Source organism: Clytia hemisphaerica, unplaced genomic scaffold (assembly GCF_902728285.1).
Source record: "Clytia hemisphaerica strain Z4C2 unplaced genomic scaffold, Clytia hemisphaerica genome assembly, whole genome shotgun sequence".
Classification (NCBI taxonomy): Eukaryota; Metazoa; Cnidaria; class Hydrozoa; order Leptothecata; family Clytiidae; genus Clytia; species Clytia hemisphaerica.
In genome coordinates this window covers 1508736-1524972 of record NW_027103890.1, presented here as the reverse complement: position 1 = coordinate 1524972, position 16237 = coordinate 1508736, and the positions used below count along the sequence as shown (strand labels likewise).

At 33.1% G+C, this 16237-nt stretch overlaps 1 protein-coding gene across 1 annotated transcript; it reads left to right on the top strand.

Moving 5' to 3' along the window:
• Positions 1-8525: 8525 nt before the first annotated feature.
• LOC136808630 (uncharacterized) lies at positions 8526-14576 on the top strand. The gene is made up of 3 exons (XM_067065171.1): positions 8526-9209; positions 10041-10175; positions 12052-14576. Exons 1-3 carry the CDS (start codon positions 8798-8800, stop codon positions 12954-12956), a joined length of 1452 nt encoding a protein of 483 aa, XP_066921272.1. The 5' UTR covers positions 8526-8797; the 3' UTR covers positions 12957-14576.
• The last annotated feature ends 1661 nt before the right edge of the window (positions 14577-16237 follow it).

The window sequence follows — 16237 nt, the reverse complement described above, 5'->3', positions numbered from 1 at the left end:
GTTTGGATTTTCGTTTCTCGTGATTTCCACGATAAACTTCCAATATGAATATCACTGGGCCGATAAACGCAAACTTATTTAGATTAAGTGTCTTATATTTTAATTACCCAGAATCCTTCTTTTTACCGGCTGGAACGATGTTATAGGAACTTGTATCATATTTTACATATAAGGTTTATACACGGAAAATAAAGGCTGTGAATGAATTGAAAGTTTATAAAGATTTTTACTGCCTGTCATCAAAGTGGCATGAAACTACCATTAGCAGAATATAAAATTGTCTTTTCTTCCTGAATAAATATCTTTATGATTGTAAAATAAGGTTTTACATTAATATTTTTAAAACTATCATACAGTTAAGGAAACCGCGACGAAAGTATTTTTCTAAATATTGAAAATTAAAAAAATGATAAATTTCATAAATTTCAAAATTTCAAAATTGAAAGATCACCTAAATCTGCAATTCTGCCAAATTTGACGACAAGTCCTTGTATCAAAAGTGCCAAAGCAATTATTGATGATTTCAAACTGTAGTTTTTAGGTTTTTTTTTCATTGCATCGAAATTTGAAAATCAAATGTATAAACTCAGTTGAAGTATTCGTATGTTAGGGGGAGTTCCCACTTTGGTTATAGTAATCTCTTAAACTGAGTTAACGGTATGATTGATGGGATCAAAATCATCCTCAACTAAACTGTCCTATGAAAGTCACACCCGTATCACAATTTGGTTGAAATCGTTTAATAGATAATGTTGATACAAAGATTGGAGTCTGGATATTTTCCATACCTTCAAAATTTCAAAACCATGAAAAGCTCTCAAATTTCTCATTTTTTCAATTTCAAAATTTAGAAAAATACTTGGCACTTTCGATACGTCCACTTTGGGGGTAATTGCCACCGGAGGAAGCCTAAAGCTTCTGAGGATGGCATTCATAGCTTCACGCATAAGGAAGATGGGCAAACATCTCATAATTTTGCGCGTTTTTCAGTATTTTAGTTTCGCTTAACGGTAGCATTCTTATATTACGGTCTCTCTATTGTTTTATCATCATCAAAAAGACTTTTCCGGAGTTATTTCGATCTGATTACTCATTTTGAAATGTCAGTTTGTCTTTTTCTTTGCCTGGAGAGTTAAATAAATCTAAGGAAATTCCCTTTTTATACCACAAGTAGTTATTAAGCGCACTTCATAGGTTAAAAATATTACTCTACTCAAATTATCCGAACAATTATGTTGCTGAAACGTGTACATTAGTAAAATAACATATGAAGAGCAGTATCTTCAGATATATACGCTTTTTATAGGAAGATGCAGTAAGTCATATGATTCTGGCTGGGCTGCTCTTAAATTTATATGAGTTTTTCAGCCTTAAATGTCAATATTGATTAAAATGGAAACATGTACTTCTCAGTAATTTCTGAAATCTGAGATTCAGATTCTTCTTAATTTGTTCTTAGGTTTCGGCCAAATTTTAGACTCGTATTCTTATGAAATTGTTCTTACAGACTGTAAATCACTCCCTTGACACATTTGTTAGCATTTGAAAGAATTTTGTCTCAGATGAGAGGTCACTCTTAACAAAAATTACTGTAGGGCTAATAAGATCATTCCTTTTGAACGCAAATTCAACTCTATGTGTTCGTTTTGCATCGGTGGCACCTTAACGAAAGTTATGGCTAGTTGACAATTTATATTTGAAAATACTCTAGAAATAGCATTCTTACCTTGAGTAGCAAAATTCTATGATGGTGATATTCTTAGCATTATTCTTAATTTTTGGCCATTTTCATCATGGACATTGTTATAAAGTGTATTTTTATTAAAAAAAGCGCGTACCGACACAATAATTTCTTATAGAAAAAAATGATTAATTTGCGATCTAATTCTCTAATCATAAAAAGAATAAGTTATAGATAATATATTAAAATTTTTAAGTTTGTACTAAATAAATAATTAAAAGAATAGCTTTAAATAAAAGTACTAGATAATCGAAAGTTCATAGGGTGTTAACTAGGTCCAGGGATATGACGAGAATTCCTTAGCGGATTACTTCTTTGTCTTTTCTATTGTAAACTGTTGATAAGGACATGTTTTTTTTTGACTGTACCAAAATGCCGATTTTCAACCAACCCGGTTCAAATCGGCACTAACAGAGACAGCTGAACCCTTTCTTATCATTATTCAAAAATAAGAAAAAAGATTAGTAGCTCTGTCCGATACTTTTTGTCCGATCTTAATAGCTTTTATGGAACTTAAGATATCGCTTGTTGAATCCGGAGTATTTCAGGATGAAAAAAATCATAGTCTATTTCGGATTTATAAAGTCGGCTCTATATTTGGCCTTTGTCGTGTCCAATTTATATACAAAACTTATATCAGGGTGTAGCTAAAAGATTGAAGTTTCACATCGACCTCTTTTTTTTGGAAAAACCCGGAGGAAAGTGGGATCAAATTGATCATTTTTGAAATCTAGGTGCTAATTCTAATCGTATATATTTTCCTGAAAAGTCTATCTATCGGGGAGGTGATTTGAGATTTTTGTTTGTACTAGTAATAACATGGTTTAGAGGGTGATTTGGGATTAACAACCCCGAGGTTTATTGAAAACATTTCAAAATAGCCCGAACGTAGTGAGGGCTATTTTGAAGTGTTTTCAATGAAACGAGGGGTTATTAATTCAAAATCACCCGAGAATACCATGTTATTCCGCGTTAATTATATGGTCAAAAAAAGAATTGAAGAACACTCAATTGCTATTCTTTTCGAAACTTATAAAAACATTCGAAACTATAAAAAAATATTCGACTGACACTCTTATTTTGATTGGCTTATAAATTTCGTACGATATTTTGTTAACCAATCAAAATATCGTACGATACTTTTCTTTCAACCAATAGAAATTTTTGTTTACATCAGGGCGATTACAAAAAAGCGGGGCTATTACGGATTTATCGCCCCGCTCGTCCTTTACAAATCTAAGCTAAATGTAATCAACCATATAATTAAGTTGATAAGAAAGGAACGAACTAAAGAAAATGGGAATTGTTAAAATGAGTGAAAAATGATTAAAAAAGTCGTGATGATTGTTTTGATCATAACTCACTCCGGCCTTTAAAAAAATTACTCCTCCGGCTATTTTATGATTTTAGGCTACCTCAGGAATGCATAGAAACCTCCTCAGGACCAAATAATGAGTCATGGAGTGAGATATGATCCAAAACACTCCATGATTAATTAATCCTGAAATACTCCGAATTTTGAAATTTCAAATAGCTCATTTTAAAGCCCTTCCCAAATTTCAATACATATCAAATTTTTTGGAAAATTCATCATGCGAATGACGAAATAATTAAAATAAAGTGATTTTCACATTTTCGAAAACCTGATTTTGGTACAGTCAAAAAAAAACATGTCCATAATAGAAATCCATCTCTGTCCCCTTGAGTGTTCTGTTTTTATAAGAAAAATGAAGCAGACAAAGTATTCATGCAGTATGTTGCACATATTTTGCTATGATGTTCCCACTTTCATCAAAATAATATTTGTAGAAGATACCCCAAAAGCTTCCTTGTAAATGAAATCTATTTTTATCAGCGTGTGTTATGAATTTGAGAAGCTTTCATGATTTCTCTTTAAAATTTTAGGATGTAAATATTTTGACAAATATTGTTTCAATTGACTTTTTTTCAATTTTTTCCATAATCAGACATACCGACTTGCTATCTGAAAATATCAGTTAGAAAGTGAGGCACCACGCGGTGTAGCGCGGTATTTCAAATGAAAAAGTACTATTTATAATCTTAGAGAAGAAGCTTCTTATAACTTTACTAATGAAAACAATGTTTTTCATTGCTTAAAATTGTCATTCACCAATGTTTTACAGACCCTCTTGATAATTAAAAGTTTTTAATCGTGAACGATAAATGCAGCAGCAGAATCATTGGCTAAGAGGAAATCCAAATTTCACGAGTTTGTAATTAAAAAAGTTAAATTTCATATCAAATTTTAATGTCAGGGACATAGATAGAACAAGGCTTCTTTAAATGTGCGTTATCCAGCTCTGCTATAACATATCCTTGCTAGGTCACAGTGTGGATCTAAACCACACTGAAACGACTGCCTTCCATCACGCATCACGCATCACGCATCACGCATCACGCATCACGCATCACGCATCACGCATCACGCATCACGCTTGCGAAAGAGTGCGCGCCGCGCGCGCACATTATTAACGCCTACATGTCATCTCCAGTATATTTTAGATTATTCATTGAAAACAGATTACAATATAGTCATTTTTAATGTCTCGATTATTCAATTCCGAATAAAAGACAAGAGAAAGACCTGGGTAATCTAGTTAAAAAAAAACGAAAGTAAATGGTAGACAAAGTAATGAGCCAAGGCAAAACCAGATTAGCGTACCACTATGAAAGAAACCGCCTCCGGCGGTCGATAATGCTAGGAGAGAAAAGTGAAATTTGCAGAAATGTATGTAAAAAAAAAAAAAAATTAAAAACGAAGACTGAATCCTAGAATGTTCAGGAATATGAACACTCAGCTAAAGCCTGGTTTAAATAAAAAATTTTGGTTTCCTTAGAAAATGTTTTATATTCTTTCATAGTTTTTAATTTTTCTAGGAGGCTATCAAATGACTTTGCTTTTGCCTGAAATGTTTTTGCATTACCAGAAGCAACAAATGGTTCTTGATACTCAGAATGAACTGACCTGTTAGGTGTGTGAAATTGAACTTTGAGGTGATCAGGATGCTTCGAATCAAATTTGGACTGGTTTAACTGTGTTCCATTATAACAGCTCTTTCATTGGAAGCCTTTTTAGTTCGGCGACGTCCTTGGTTGATGCATAACGTGACAAAACATTAGGCAACGGTAATATTTTGTACGTTTTGAAGACGTTGAACCATGTATTTCAGAATTTGGGCAAATACTGCACTGCCATAATTCAGTTTGGATAGAATGAGAGCCTCGGCAACCTAACATGGAATGGCGTGAACCTACCAAACATTCGAAGAGCACACAATGTACCATACGATGATTTTATTAATCGATTCGTTTGATCATTCCAAGAAAGATAGTCGTCAAACAGAATACCAAGTAATTTTACGTAACGTTTCTACTCGATTGACTTTCCAGAACTCCTAATAAGGTAGCTATGATCTGTACCAAGTTTCTTAGATAATCGATTTGACACGAAGATGATAAATTGGAGTTTATCACTGTTGAATAGCAAGTTGTGGTTTATGGACCATATATAGTAGATCTTCGATGTCTTTCTCAAGTTCTTTAATCGAATCGAAGACCTTTGAAATTTTACAGTGACGATAGATTGTCGTGTCATCGGCGTACTGTATAAATTTTGCAGATATATCTTTTGTCAGCTCGATAACGTAAAAATTGAACAATACTGGTCCAAGGATACTTCCTTGAGGAACACCATTCATTGGTGAACAGATGGAAATTTGGTCATCGATTTGAACGTATTGATCACGGTCACGAAGGTAGCTACTTAATATTTCGATGGCATTGCGAGAAAAATTGAGTTGGTGAAGTTTTTCGAGTAGTACTCCGTGGTCGATGGTGTCAAATGCTTTTGAGAAGTCAATGAGGATAGTTAATGTGATTTCGCTTTTCTTAATGGCTTTTGTAATGTCATCACGAAGTTTGAGAAGATAAGGGTAGATTTGGAATACCCTTTGCGAAAACCTGATTGAGTTGAGCAGTAAACATTGTTGGTTTCGATGTAACTGCAGAGTTGTTTGAGGATAGCTCTTTCGTACATTTTCGACATGACTGGGAGGATCAAGATTAGTCGATAATCCTTTAGCTTTGTAGGGTGGTCAACTTTTGGTATGGGGCAAACACGAGCTCTTTTCCATTGTTTTGGAAATGTTTTGCAATCGATAGAGGTGTTAATGAGAACCACGATCCACCTTTTAAATAAGATAGATTTGTGATATTATCCCTTGGGTCATTATGTAATTATATATTATTTTATGAATCATGAAGTTTGATTTCGTGGTTCAAGATTATTGAATTTACTGTGTGGTTGTGGTTATTTCACTTTAAGAGAGAGATTTGCAATTTATGTTTGGTTGGTATATTATGAATAAAAAAGTAATTAGTGATATTTTCGGCATTTTTGTTTTTAGATAAATCTTATCCAGGAAAAATGTTTACTGAGTTTAAAATAATTGTAAAGGTTGTTATTTATATGAGTCGGTGTGAATATAGATTAAAAAAAAAAATTAAATTTAATTCTGTCTTTTTCCATGATGTCATGTGTTTTGTCTGGTATAATATTTGGTGATAGCGAGTCTGAATTTGTAATAGATATAAGTTTTTTTTGTTATTGTTTTTATGGTTTGATGTGAAAATATGTTAGAAAAAGAGAAAAATCTAAGCATTTTATTAAAATTTTAAGTAAGATTTACAAGGTGTACACGTTTTTTTTTTATAAGAACAAACTATATAAGAACATAAGGCTTCGAGGCCCAAAAATTTAAGAACATTCTAAGAACATTCTAGGCTTTGGAGACTTAAAAACATGCATTTTCTTAAGAAATTACATCAAAATGTTAAGAACATTTTTAGGCTTCAAATCCAAAAAACTAAGAACATCCGAAGGCTTCGAAAATTTTTGACGTTCTTATAAAAAAAAAACGTGTATAGTTTCAATATTGAATATACAGTATTTATGGCCCCCAAAACGGAGACGGCCCCCAAAACGTTGGTCGTCATTAAAATGAGGATTCTGACCTGTAGATTTTTCAGAATTAGACGATTTTTGTTTATTTTGAAAGAATAATGGTCATACTTAGAAATGAGCATGTTTTTGATGGTTTGAGACAGATTCAAAATAACATATTTGCGTCTGAAGGAAATATTTCAGCATCAAAATTAGATAAAAATTACATATAAATCACTCTATGTCCTTGTATATTGAAAATAAGTTATGAAAATGGGGTATAGTAAACTTTCTACATCTAATGCCGTTCAGAAAAAGCAGATAAATTAGTGACTTTAGAGGATGGGTAAAAGATATAGCATTTTAAAGGGGTACCATTATTTTGGGGCTCTAGAATCATCATTGATAAAAACGAAAATTCCAAATGTGAGAAACAGCAAAAAATTTTGGAATTCCATTTCTATCTGCTTGAGTTTAATAGTTTATAACAAAAAATTAACATTATATATAAAATTTTTCGCTGAATCAGCAAAAACGGCAAATTCTGTCATTTTTTTGCAAAATATGGAAGAAAAATACCTTTAAAGCTTAATATTTTCAGTTTCAGTTAAGCTTTTTTCTAAAATTTTCACAGCTTATTCCATACATGAATAAAACTATTTTCAAAAGAGATTGGTTTTCAGGAACTTGATTAGGATGTTGTTAAATCAAAATTGTCATTTTGAAAATTTCTAAATTTTCAGCTTGGACGGCTTTACAATATCAAAAATCTTGAAATGTTTTATAAAAATCATAAATTTTACATCCATCGGGTCGTAAATTTAAGTGGAAAACACAAATACCTTCATAGTTTCTCCCCCTTTTACCACTGGGCTTAATAATTTGATTTTAACTACACCTAAGTTTTGGGGGCTACCAAACCAGCGTTTTGACAACCAGGGGTATACTGTAAAAATTTTATCAAACTACTTTAAACCCAAAACCCTCTAAATCACATTTCCAAATTATGGTCAAAATTTTGTATTCATATCTTAAAGATATCTCGACAAATCGCTAAAATTGCAAACCTCCGTTTTGGGGGCCGTTAGAAAAAAGCTACATATCTTTAAGCAATTGAAAAATATTGTTGAAAGTGAAAATTTTGAAAAAGAACTTCAGGAAAATAAAGTAGAGATGTTAAAGTTTTTCATGCAGCAAAAATCTTTGTAAAACCTCTTTTCCTCTAGATTTGAGAGAAATTTTAAATTTGATCGACGTTTTGGGGGGCCGCATACTGTAGTAAGATAGTTTAAGCATAAATGTACAACTTATTATGCCTATATAGTATGGCGGATAACTCTAATTTTACCTTTGGAAATATTCCAAGAATAAAACATGAAATTTTATAAAAGGTTGTTGCTGTTTTCACTGCATGCTATCAGTGATCACCAGTTCCTTGATGTAATTTGTTATTTATTTTAAAGAGTTGAATTTTAACTTTCAAAATAAATCGCTTTTATCAAGCGAATTTTACTTAGGCAAATTGTTTAATATGATTGTTTTAGCAATTTTCATTTGGTTATTATTCGGTTTGCACCGATAGCTACAGTACATACCTTTTGAATAACTGTTTAAAAAACAGTCGTTTATCAGATTAGATTAAAAATAAGTTTGTTTTATTTAAGTTAAATATGTCTCAAATGAAAGATTGATAAATGGATTATATAATTGAATAAATAGAGCTTCGACCATTCTTTCCTTTGTTCTTTATATAGAAATATTGTAAGTTCCTTTAAACTTTTTTGATCTTTATTACAATTTCTTTTCAAGTCTGAATTGACAAAAAAATGAATGCAAGCTTAGCTTACTTAGCTTGTGAAATATGAATTAAAAAAAAAAAAATTCAAAGCGTTGATTCGTACTTATCGTCAATCGTCAAGGCATCACTTTGATTATTCTAAGTCTGCCCGTTCTTCTTGATCACTAGCATAGCGTGCAGCTAAAGAGATGTTATCAGATTAGCTTTTAATTTTGAGAGCTTGTGTTGTGAATGTCTTAGAAACGAATCATGAAATTGTTTACAAGAGGATTAGAAAAATTGTTTCCAAGGTGACATGGCAGAGACAACAACTTTAGAGAAAAGTGAAGAATACAAAAAATGGACAAAGCTACTCAAGAAAACAACATACATCTCTTATTTACTCAGTTTTCTTAATGGCTTGGAAGCCAATGCTGTCCTAATTGTACTTTTATATTATTTGGAAGAAAGTTTTAAAATGACTCCGGACGAAGTAAGACTGTATTACAGTCTAACTGAAGCGTTTAACGCTTTAGGACAAATTTTCAGTGGGTTATTGATGGGACGTTATATGGACAGAACAAGGAATTTAAAATTATCCTGTTTATTGATTTTATGTGCTACCATTGTTGGGAATTTATTATATTCATTACCCATCCACGTTTTGTTTATCATTATTGGACGATTTTTATGTGGCTTCAATGAGGCGTTCCAAGTTGCTTTTTGTGGTAAGAAAATTATGGTCCCAGGGCATTTTCTAAGCACTTTTTTATGTCCGTATACCGGCCAAAATACTCAATCTAAGAATGAGTTTTTGAAACTCAATTCAAAAAAGAAAAGATATTTTCTAGCCAAATTGAACTTGTTTGTTGTTTGTGAGAAAAAAATAACTAATATTATCTACATATATTCAAAAGTTTTTTGGCAGCTTCGCCCTCTGGACACCCACCAGACCCCAAGCTTCATCATTGTACAGTTTCGCTGAGCAAATTCTCTATCAGGCATATTAGAAACTCAATCTTTGTTTACAAAAACGGTCCCAGCTCCAAGTGCTTAGAAAATTCCCTGTGGTCCGTCTCAAATGTATGCTGATCAACATGAATTTAAACACCGCTGGAGAGATATTTTCGAGTAGAATAATCTAACAGACAGAAAGTTTAATTCCATTATAGCAACTATCTAGTCTTTATAAATAAAACCTTGAGTAATCTGTTTAAAAATCATTCAAACTAGGGGCCGTCCGCATAGTACGTACGCACTAAGGGGGAGGGGCTCTTCTCAAAGCGTATGCTTGCGTACAGGCGGAGGGGATGGGTCAAAGGAAAATGTACGTACGCAGAGAAAAATTTTTCGTAGCCCTTTTTGGCTTGTTTTTTTTGTCGACTTTTACACTTCTTATACGCATCAAGGAAAAGGAAAAGTTAAACATTGAGTGGACGGCCCCCTGCTGCAGACCAGATAGTACCTTAGACGGAAGTAGACAAGGTATGTCGGTATTACACAAACTCACGGTACAATGAATTCGGACATATTTATTTCGTCCTTTTTATTTTCATCAGGCGAATTCAAAAGATGTTATCATAAAGAAGACGAGTTGATCCAAGTTTTGAGTTGGTATGAACTCTCCAATGCCATTGGCATGGCTGCTGGACCCGGTGCACCAGTCTTTTTCTCGTGGGTCCACCTCAAAATTGGTAGGTTTTAAGGGCTCTGACCATAGTCGAAAAATTCTATTATTTGAACATAAAAGTTATGTTTTAGGTTCTTTAAGACTTTTAACATAGAATTGCCTTGATGAATTGATTTTTTATCAAATCCCTTTTTAAAGAGTAATTAAGAAATTACAAAAAAGACGTTGTAAACTTTAAAAAGACGTTAATAATATTTTACAATTTTACATTACCTAAAGTCTATTCACGATAAGTGTGCACTCTTTTTTCATTTACCTATAACCTTTGAAGGAATTCTTCAACCTTTATAAATTTGGTATCATTGGAAAGATATTACTGAGTGGAACAATTTGAAATAAAATATTTTTTGAGAAAATCCTAAAAACAAAGATGAAAATGAAGAAGAAAAAAATGAAGATCTTGTAGCGAAGTGTTATAACTTTCATTTTCACTGGAGTGAATTTTTGATTATCGAACGTTATCACTGTGAAAAAATTTCTCAAAAATAATCATTCAGTCAAAAGATATCAAACAAAGTTATAAGCTTATTGACGTCTAAAAACGCTGTTTTATGCTGTTTTCTGCTGTTTTTTGGGGTCAATCACTTGTTAACTTTGTATCATAGCTTTATATTGAATAAATATTTTAGTGAAATTTCTCTACAGTGATGACCTCCTAAAATCAAAGAATCTCTCCAGTGAAAATGAAAGTTATAGCACTTCTCTAAAAGATCTTCATTTTTTTCTTCTTCGTTTTCATCTTCGTTTTTAGAATTTTTTTAAAAACTTTTTTATTTCAAATTATTCCACTTACAAATATCTCTCCAACGATACCAAATTTATAAAGATTGAATAATTCCTTCAAAAGTTATAGGTAAAAGAAAAAAGAGTGCACACTTATCGTGAATAGACTTTAGTACCGTAATTAACCTTTTCGTTTCGAAGTTCCTTCAAACTGTCCGCAAAGAATTGTACTGTTTTGACAATTTTTAGTTCGGTAAAAGATACACCATTTACAGCAAACAAAATTTCAAAATATATTTTCTACGCCGAAACTATGCTGTTCAAAGTTGAAATACTCTTCTTCGCAAAAGTCTTTATTTTCTTCTTTATCAAAGTTTTTCATTGCGATTCTTAAATTTTCAGACACAAGGATCAGAAAATGTATAACATACCACAGTTTTGTGGGCTACATCAAGTAGAAATTTATATTTTATACGTGGCAAATATTAAGAATTCACTATGGTCACAGATATCTGTAAAGCCCGAAGGGCTAGATTTGCGGCTTTTATCGAAAAGTGAAGCCGAAGTTTGGAAGGATTTCCTACCAAAGTCACGTGACTAAAATATGCAATTTCACCGGTTTGAGAGATGTGAAATAGCGTTTGCCGCCTACTCTTTTCGATCTCGCGCTCCAAAAACAATTAAAATGCTAGATCCTATCCATCGGCACGAAATTTAAAAAGTCAAATTTTTGATTCACTTTTTTTTGCTGGAGAAAGCTTAAAGTTGCCTATCTAGCCCTTCGGGATTAGATATCTGTGGTCAGAGCCCTTAATAGTATTGTGGATAGTTAATAAACAGAATCTTTTTTCTGTACTTAATTGTAATTGTAGCTTTAGCTGGATCATATTGTCGCGACGACTGTCGGCGATCAAAATTACGATGACGTGGATTTACAGCTACAAGACTATTTGAAAGCTATACAGTACTCCAACCCCAAAAATAAAATTTCCCGTACTTAGATTAAATTTTTTATTTTTGAACTACAACTATGCTTTCTTGACCACGACCCTTTTCATCCCCGTTGCCTTCAACCTCATTCATATTTGGGTCAATAGAATGATAATTACTTATATTCCATTTCAGACGTTTAAATTTTTGAGGTTCAATTTTTGTAGGTGGATGGATGATCAATAAATACAATGCATTACACGTATTCCTTGTAGTCCTGTTAGTCCTTTTGTTCGTCATATTATGGTTTCAACTCACTGATCTATCAAAAGACCTGGATCGTATGAGAGTGAAATTCAACACTATGTCAAAATCTTCTCATGATGAACAAGCCTTGGAAGAAAGATCTGGAAGAATAAACAGCAGAAAGGACCGTTTAACTACTGGTGAAATTTGCAACAGTAACAAGCATGCTTCCGTGCCAAAAGGATCACGAAAACTTATGGAATGGAATGTGTTAAAGCTTTTGCAAATCGATATCATTTCATTATGTACAAGTTATACCATTATAAGATATTGTACTAATGCATCAGCCTCCTTAATCGCAATGAACGCAGCCACATTATTCCATTGGCCAGTCAATTGGATTTCATGGCTCACCATAGCTGGAGCTGGCACTCATTTTCTTGTGATAACAATTCTGATTAAATGCCATGTCTTCAAAGGACTCAAAAGTAATTATTTCTTCTACCTATCAGCGTTAAATCTAACTTTGGTTATGCTTGCTATCATACCATTACCAAGGATTGACAATTTTAAGAGTTACACTTTCCAATTACTTTATTTGGCGTTCCTGATGCTTGCTAAAGGATGGACCTATTTCAATGCCCAGTCAGCAGGGAAGATTTTATTGTTTAACACTGTAACGCCAGAAAACTCTTGCCTGATAGACAGTATTAGATCGTCTGCCGGTTCTTTGGCTCGGCTGTTTGCTTATTCCACGAGTTTCTTATGCTTTAAATATCCAGGTTATGTTATTTTACCAGCAGGAACTATTTTGTTTATAGGGATTTGTGTTATAGTTTACAGATATAAAGTTTATCTGTACAAGCAGAGAAAGGGTGTGAAGTAAAATGCATTTGCAACAGTTTATATGGAATACTAATATCCATTATCTTCATTAAACATAAACTTATTATTTATGCTATTATATGCACTTTTCATGGATTGACAATGTTAAAACTTAAAACTATGGAAGCCGAAAAGAGTCAGCGTGCAACTTCTTCCGAAAGTTGTCGAGATTTTTTTAAAGCTGTCGAGATTTCTTTAAAGCTGTCAAGATTTCTTTAGAGCTGTCGAGATTTCTTTGTTGCGTTCCCAGAAATTGTCGCGTTCCTAGAAACTGTCGCGTTCCTAAAAACTGTCGCGTTCCCAAAAAGTGTTGCGTTCCCAAAAGGTGTCGCGTTCTCAAAATCTGACGTGTTCCCAGCCAGAAGCTCAATCAAAACATAAATTATTTAGGGTGATTCCCAAAGAAACCGCTGGAAATCACTTGCACTGAAGAATAATGTGGGAAGCGCCAGTTCAATCGGACCTAACTGTTATTTGCATGTCCTCTATTAAATCAAAACCTATAATGGGCTCTTCCAGAAAAAATCCGTTCATGGGGGGTGGAGGATGAATTGTCCAGGGGTATTGAAAAAATGCCAAAAAATTGCAATGTCCAGGGGGTAAATTCCAATGTCCAGGGGTAATTTTTTGTGTCCATGGGGTTGATTTGATGTTTGTCCAGGGGTATAACCCGTGTCCAGGGGGTTAAAAATCAAAATGTCCAGGGGTAATTCATGAAAAAAATAATATATCCTCCACCCCCCATGAACGGATTTTTTCTGGAAGAGCCCAATGAACGATGAATTTGACCGACTATATTTATTTCGAAATGGCAGATCAAAAGAGAGCAAAAGCGTGTTGTCATCGGTCATAAATGTGGTTTCAAGCCACTTGAAGGTGATGTTTTTTGCATCTTTTTTCAAAAACTAACATGAGTTCGTGCCACAAGGCTACAAAAGAGTATTCCCTGAGTAACATCTGAAATCACAGTTTTTGCAAATGAGACAATTTTGTGGGAACGCAATAGCTTTTGGGAACGCGACAGTTTATGGGAAGGCGACAGTTTTTGGGAGCGCGACAGTTTTTGGGAACGTGACAGTTTTTGGCAACGCGACAGTTTTTGGGAACGCGACAGTTTTTGGGAAGGCGACAGTTTTTGGGAGCGCGACAGTTTTTGGGAACGTGACAGCTTTTGGCAACGCGACAGTTTTTGGGAACGCAACAGTTTTTGGGAACGCGACAGTTTTTAGGAACGCGACAGTTTCTGGGAACGCGACAGTTTCTGGGACCGCAACAGCTTGAAAGAAATCTCGACAGCTTTCAGAAAAGATTGCACGTTGACCCTTATCGGCTTCCGTATAAAACTTCTAATAAATTAATTTTGCTTTTCAAATATTTGCTCAAAATCCAATAAAAACAGCATTAGCTCTGGTAAAAATGGGTTTTTAGAGCTTAGTTTGAAATTTTTCATGCATTTTTGAAAAGTCTACAACCTTTTGTCCGAGATTGTGGATCTCTGCCAGTTTCTTTGGCTTCAACTGTTTGCTTATTTTACTAATTTCTTATTTTTTAAATATCTAGCTTACTTTGTTTCACCAGCAGGAACAATTTATTTATATAGGGAATTGTGTTATAGTTTACAGATATAAGTTCTATATGTACAAGCAAAGGATGATATGAAGTAAGATATAACGGTAAGCTTAAAAAAATGTAGATTACCTATGAATAGCTTCCATTTTGTTTTTTATTACGATGAAAGTCATTATATTTGGAAAAAAAGGGAAATTCCCACACAATCTTATAGCCACAAACGATTTGGGGCTAGGTCGCGATATATGTGTGTCTGAAAATGTCGTTGCTTTTCACGTCTAATGTGAATAAACTGACGTACCCTACCACTATGCCACCCTGTCCTGGTTATCTAATTTCATTATTAACTGCTTGTACAGCCCTATAAAGTTTTAATAAGGATGATTGATAATTAACTTATTGGTAATAGCAGAGATTTGGAAAAAGAGGATAAGAAATGCGCTATTCATCTATTTGAAGCTAGGCTGTAGAATCTTTTGTTTCTATTGAAATGTCTGCGACCGATCGATTGTTTTCGTTCTGAACCAATCAGAGCGCTTGATTCGTTATGCGCACAAGACTAGAAGTACAAACAAAAAATGGCAGCCGTGATTGATATCGAAAGTGAATTTTTTTTTCTTTCTAAAATCGAGAATTTTGTTATTTTTTATAAGCACTTTTTTACTTTGGATAAGACTTTCGGTTGCGAGCCTTAAATAGTTTCTCAGCTTTATTTGTAAAAAATATTTTCCTTGCTGGATAATTTAGATACCAAAATAATTGAAATGTGTTGCGTTAGAATACAAACGAAGCTGGTAAAACTAGTTTATCATTATTCTTGGGCTAAAGTTTCTAAGAAACAATACCATAAAGGCCTCTTCAGTAGGGATAGCGAGGTTGAAAATAAAACCTTGGAGGACAAAAAAACAACAACAAATGTCAAAGAAAGAAAAGGAAAAAAGAAACGATGGCCATTCATGATATCAATGCCAGGAGGTCATAAATACCATGAAGGCTTTCTTGTAAGAACTTTATGAGTTCTAGACAACAAAACATAAAATAATCTTACAATACCATTGAAAAAATACAAAAATTATACCGAAGACATCACCAGGGGATTTCCCCAGATATGTTAGAAAAAATATTATATATACAAAAACATCGTAAAAATGAGGTTAAAAAAACTATGCATTTCCATCCAACCCAACAAATAATAGTGTATAAAAATTAAATATTCTTCCACAGTGTATATTATGTATATTTGAATTACAGATTGTCATTGTTAGTTTGTATTTTTTCAGTGCATAATATGACTTCGCTATTTCTCTGAATATAAATCTTCTTTGCAACTGCTGCAAAAGATTAAGAACAAAAATACTTTTCAGTGTAATTTAACTTCATTTATAGGCCTTTAAAACACCTCAAATCAATGTGTATTGCAGAGCATAAAGAAAAATAGATCACCATTGACTTTACTTGAAGTAAAAAGTTGGATATACAATAAAAACGACCAAAGCCTTTCCAACTATGTTCTTGAGTAGTACATACATTTCATACAGATTTTAAGACTTCAAAGCTGATTAAAAATTGGATTATTGCTCCATGAACACTAAATGCAAAAGGTGTTATGACTCAATGCTAAAAAAATTTAAATCTAAATTTGAAAAATATAGTTTAAAAATAACATCAGACTGAAAATATGAATATAAATTTTCACTCCGCAGTCTCTTTTTC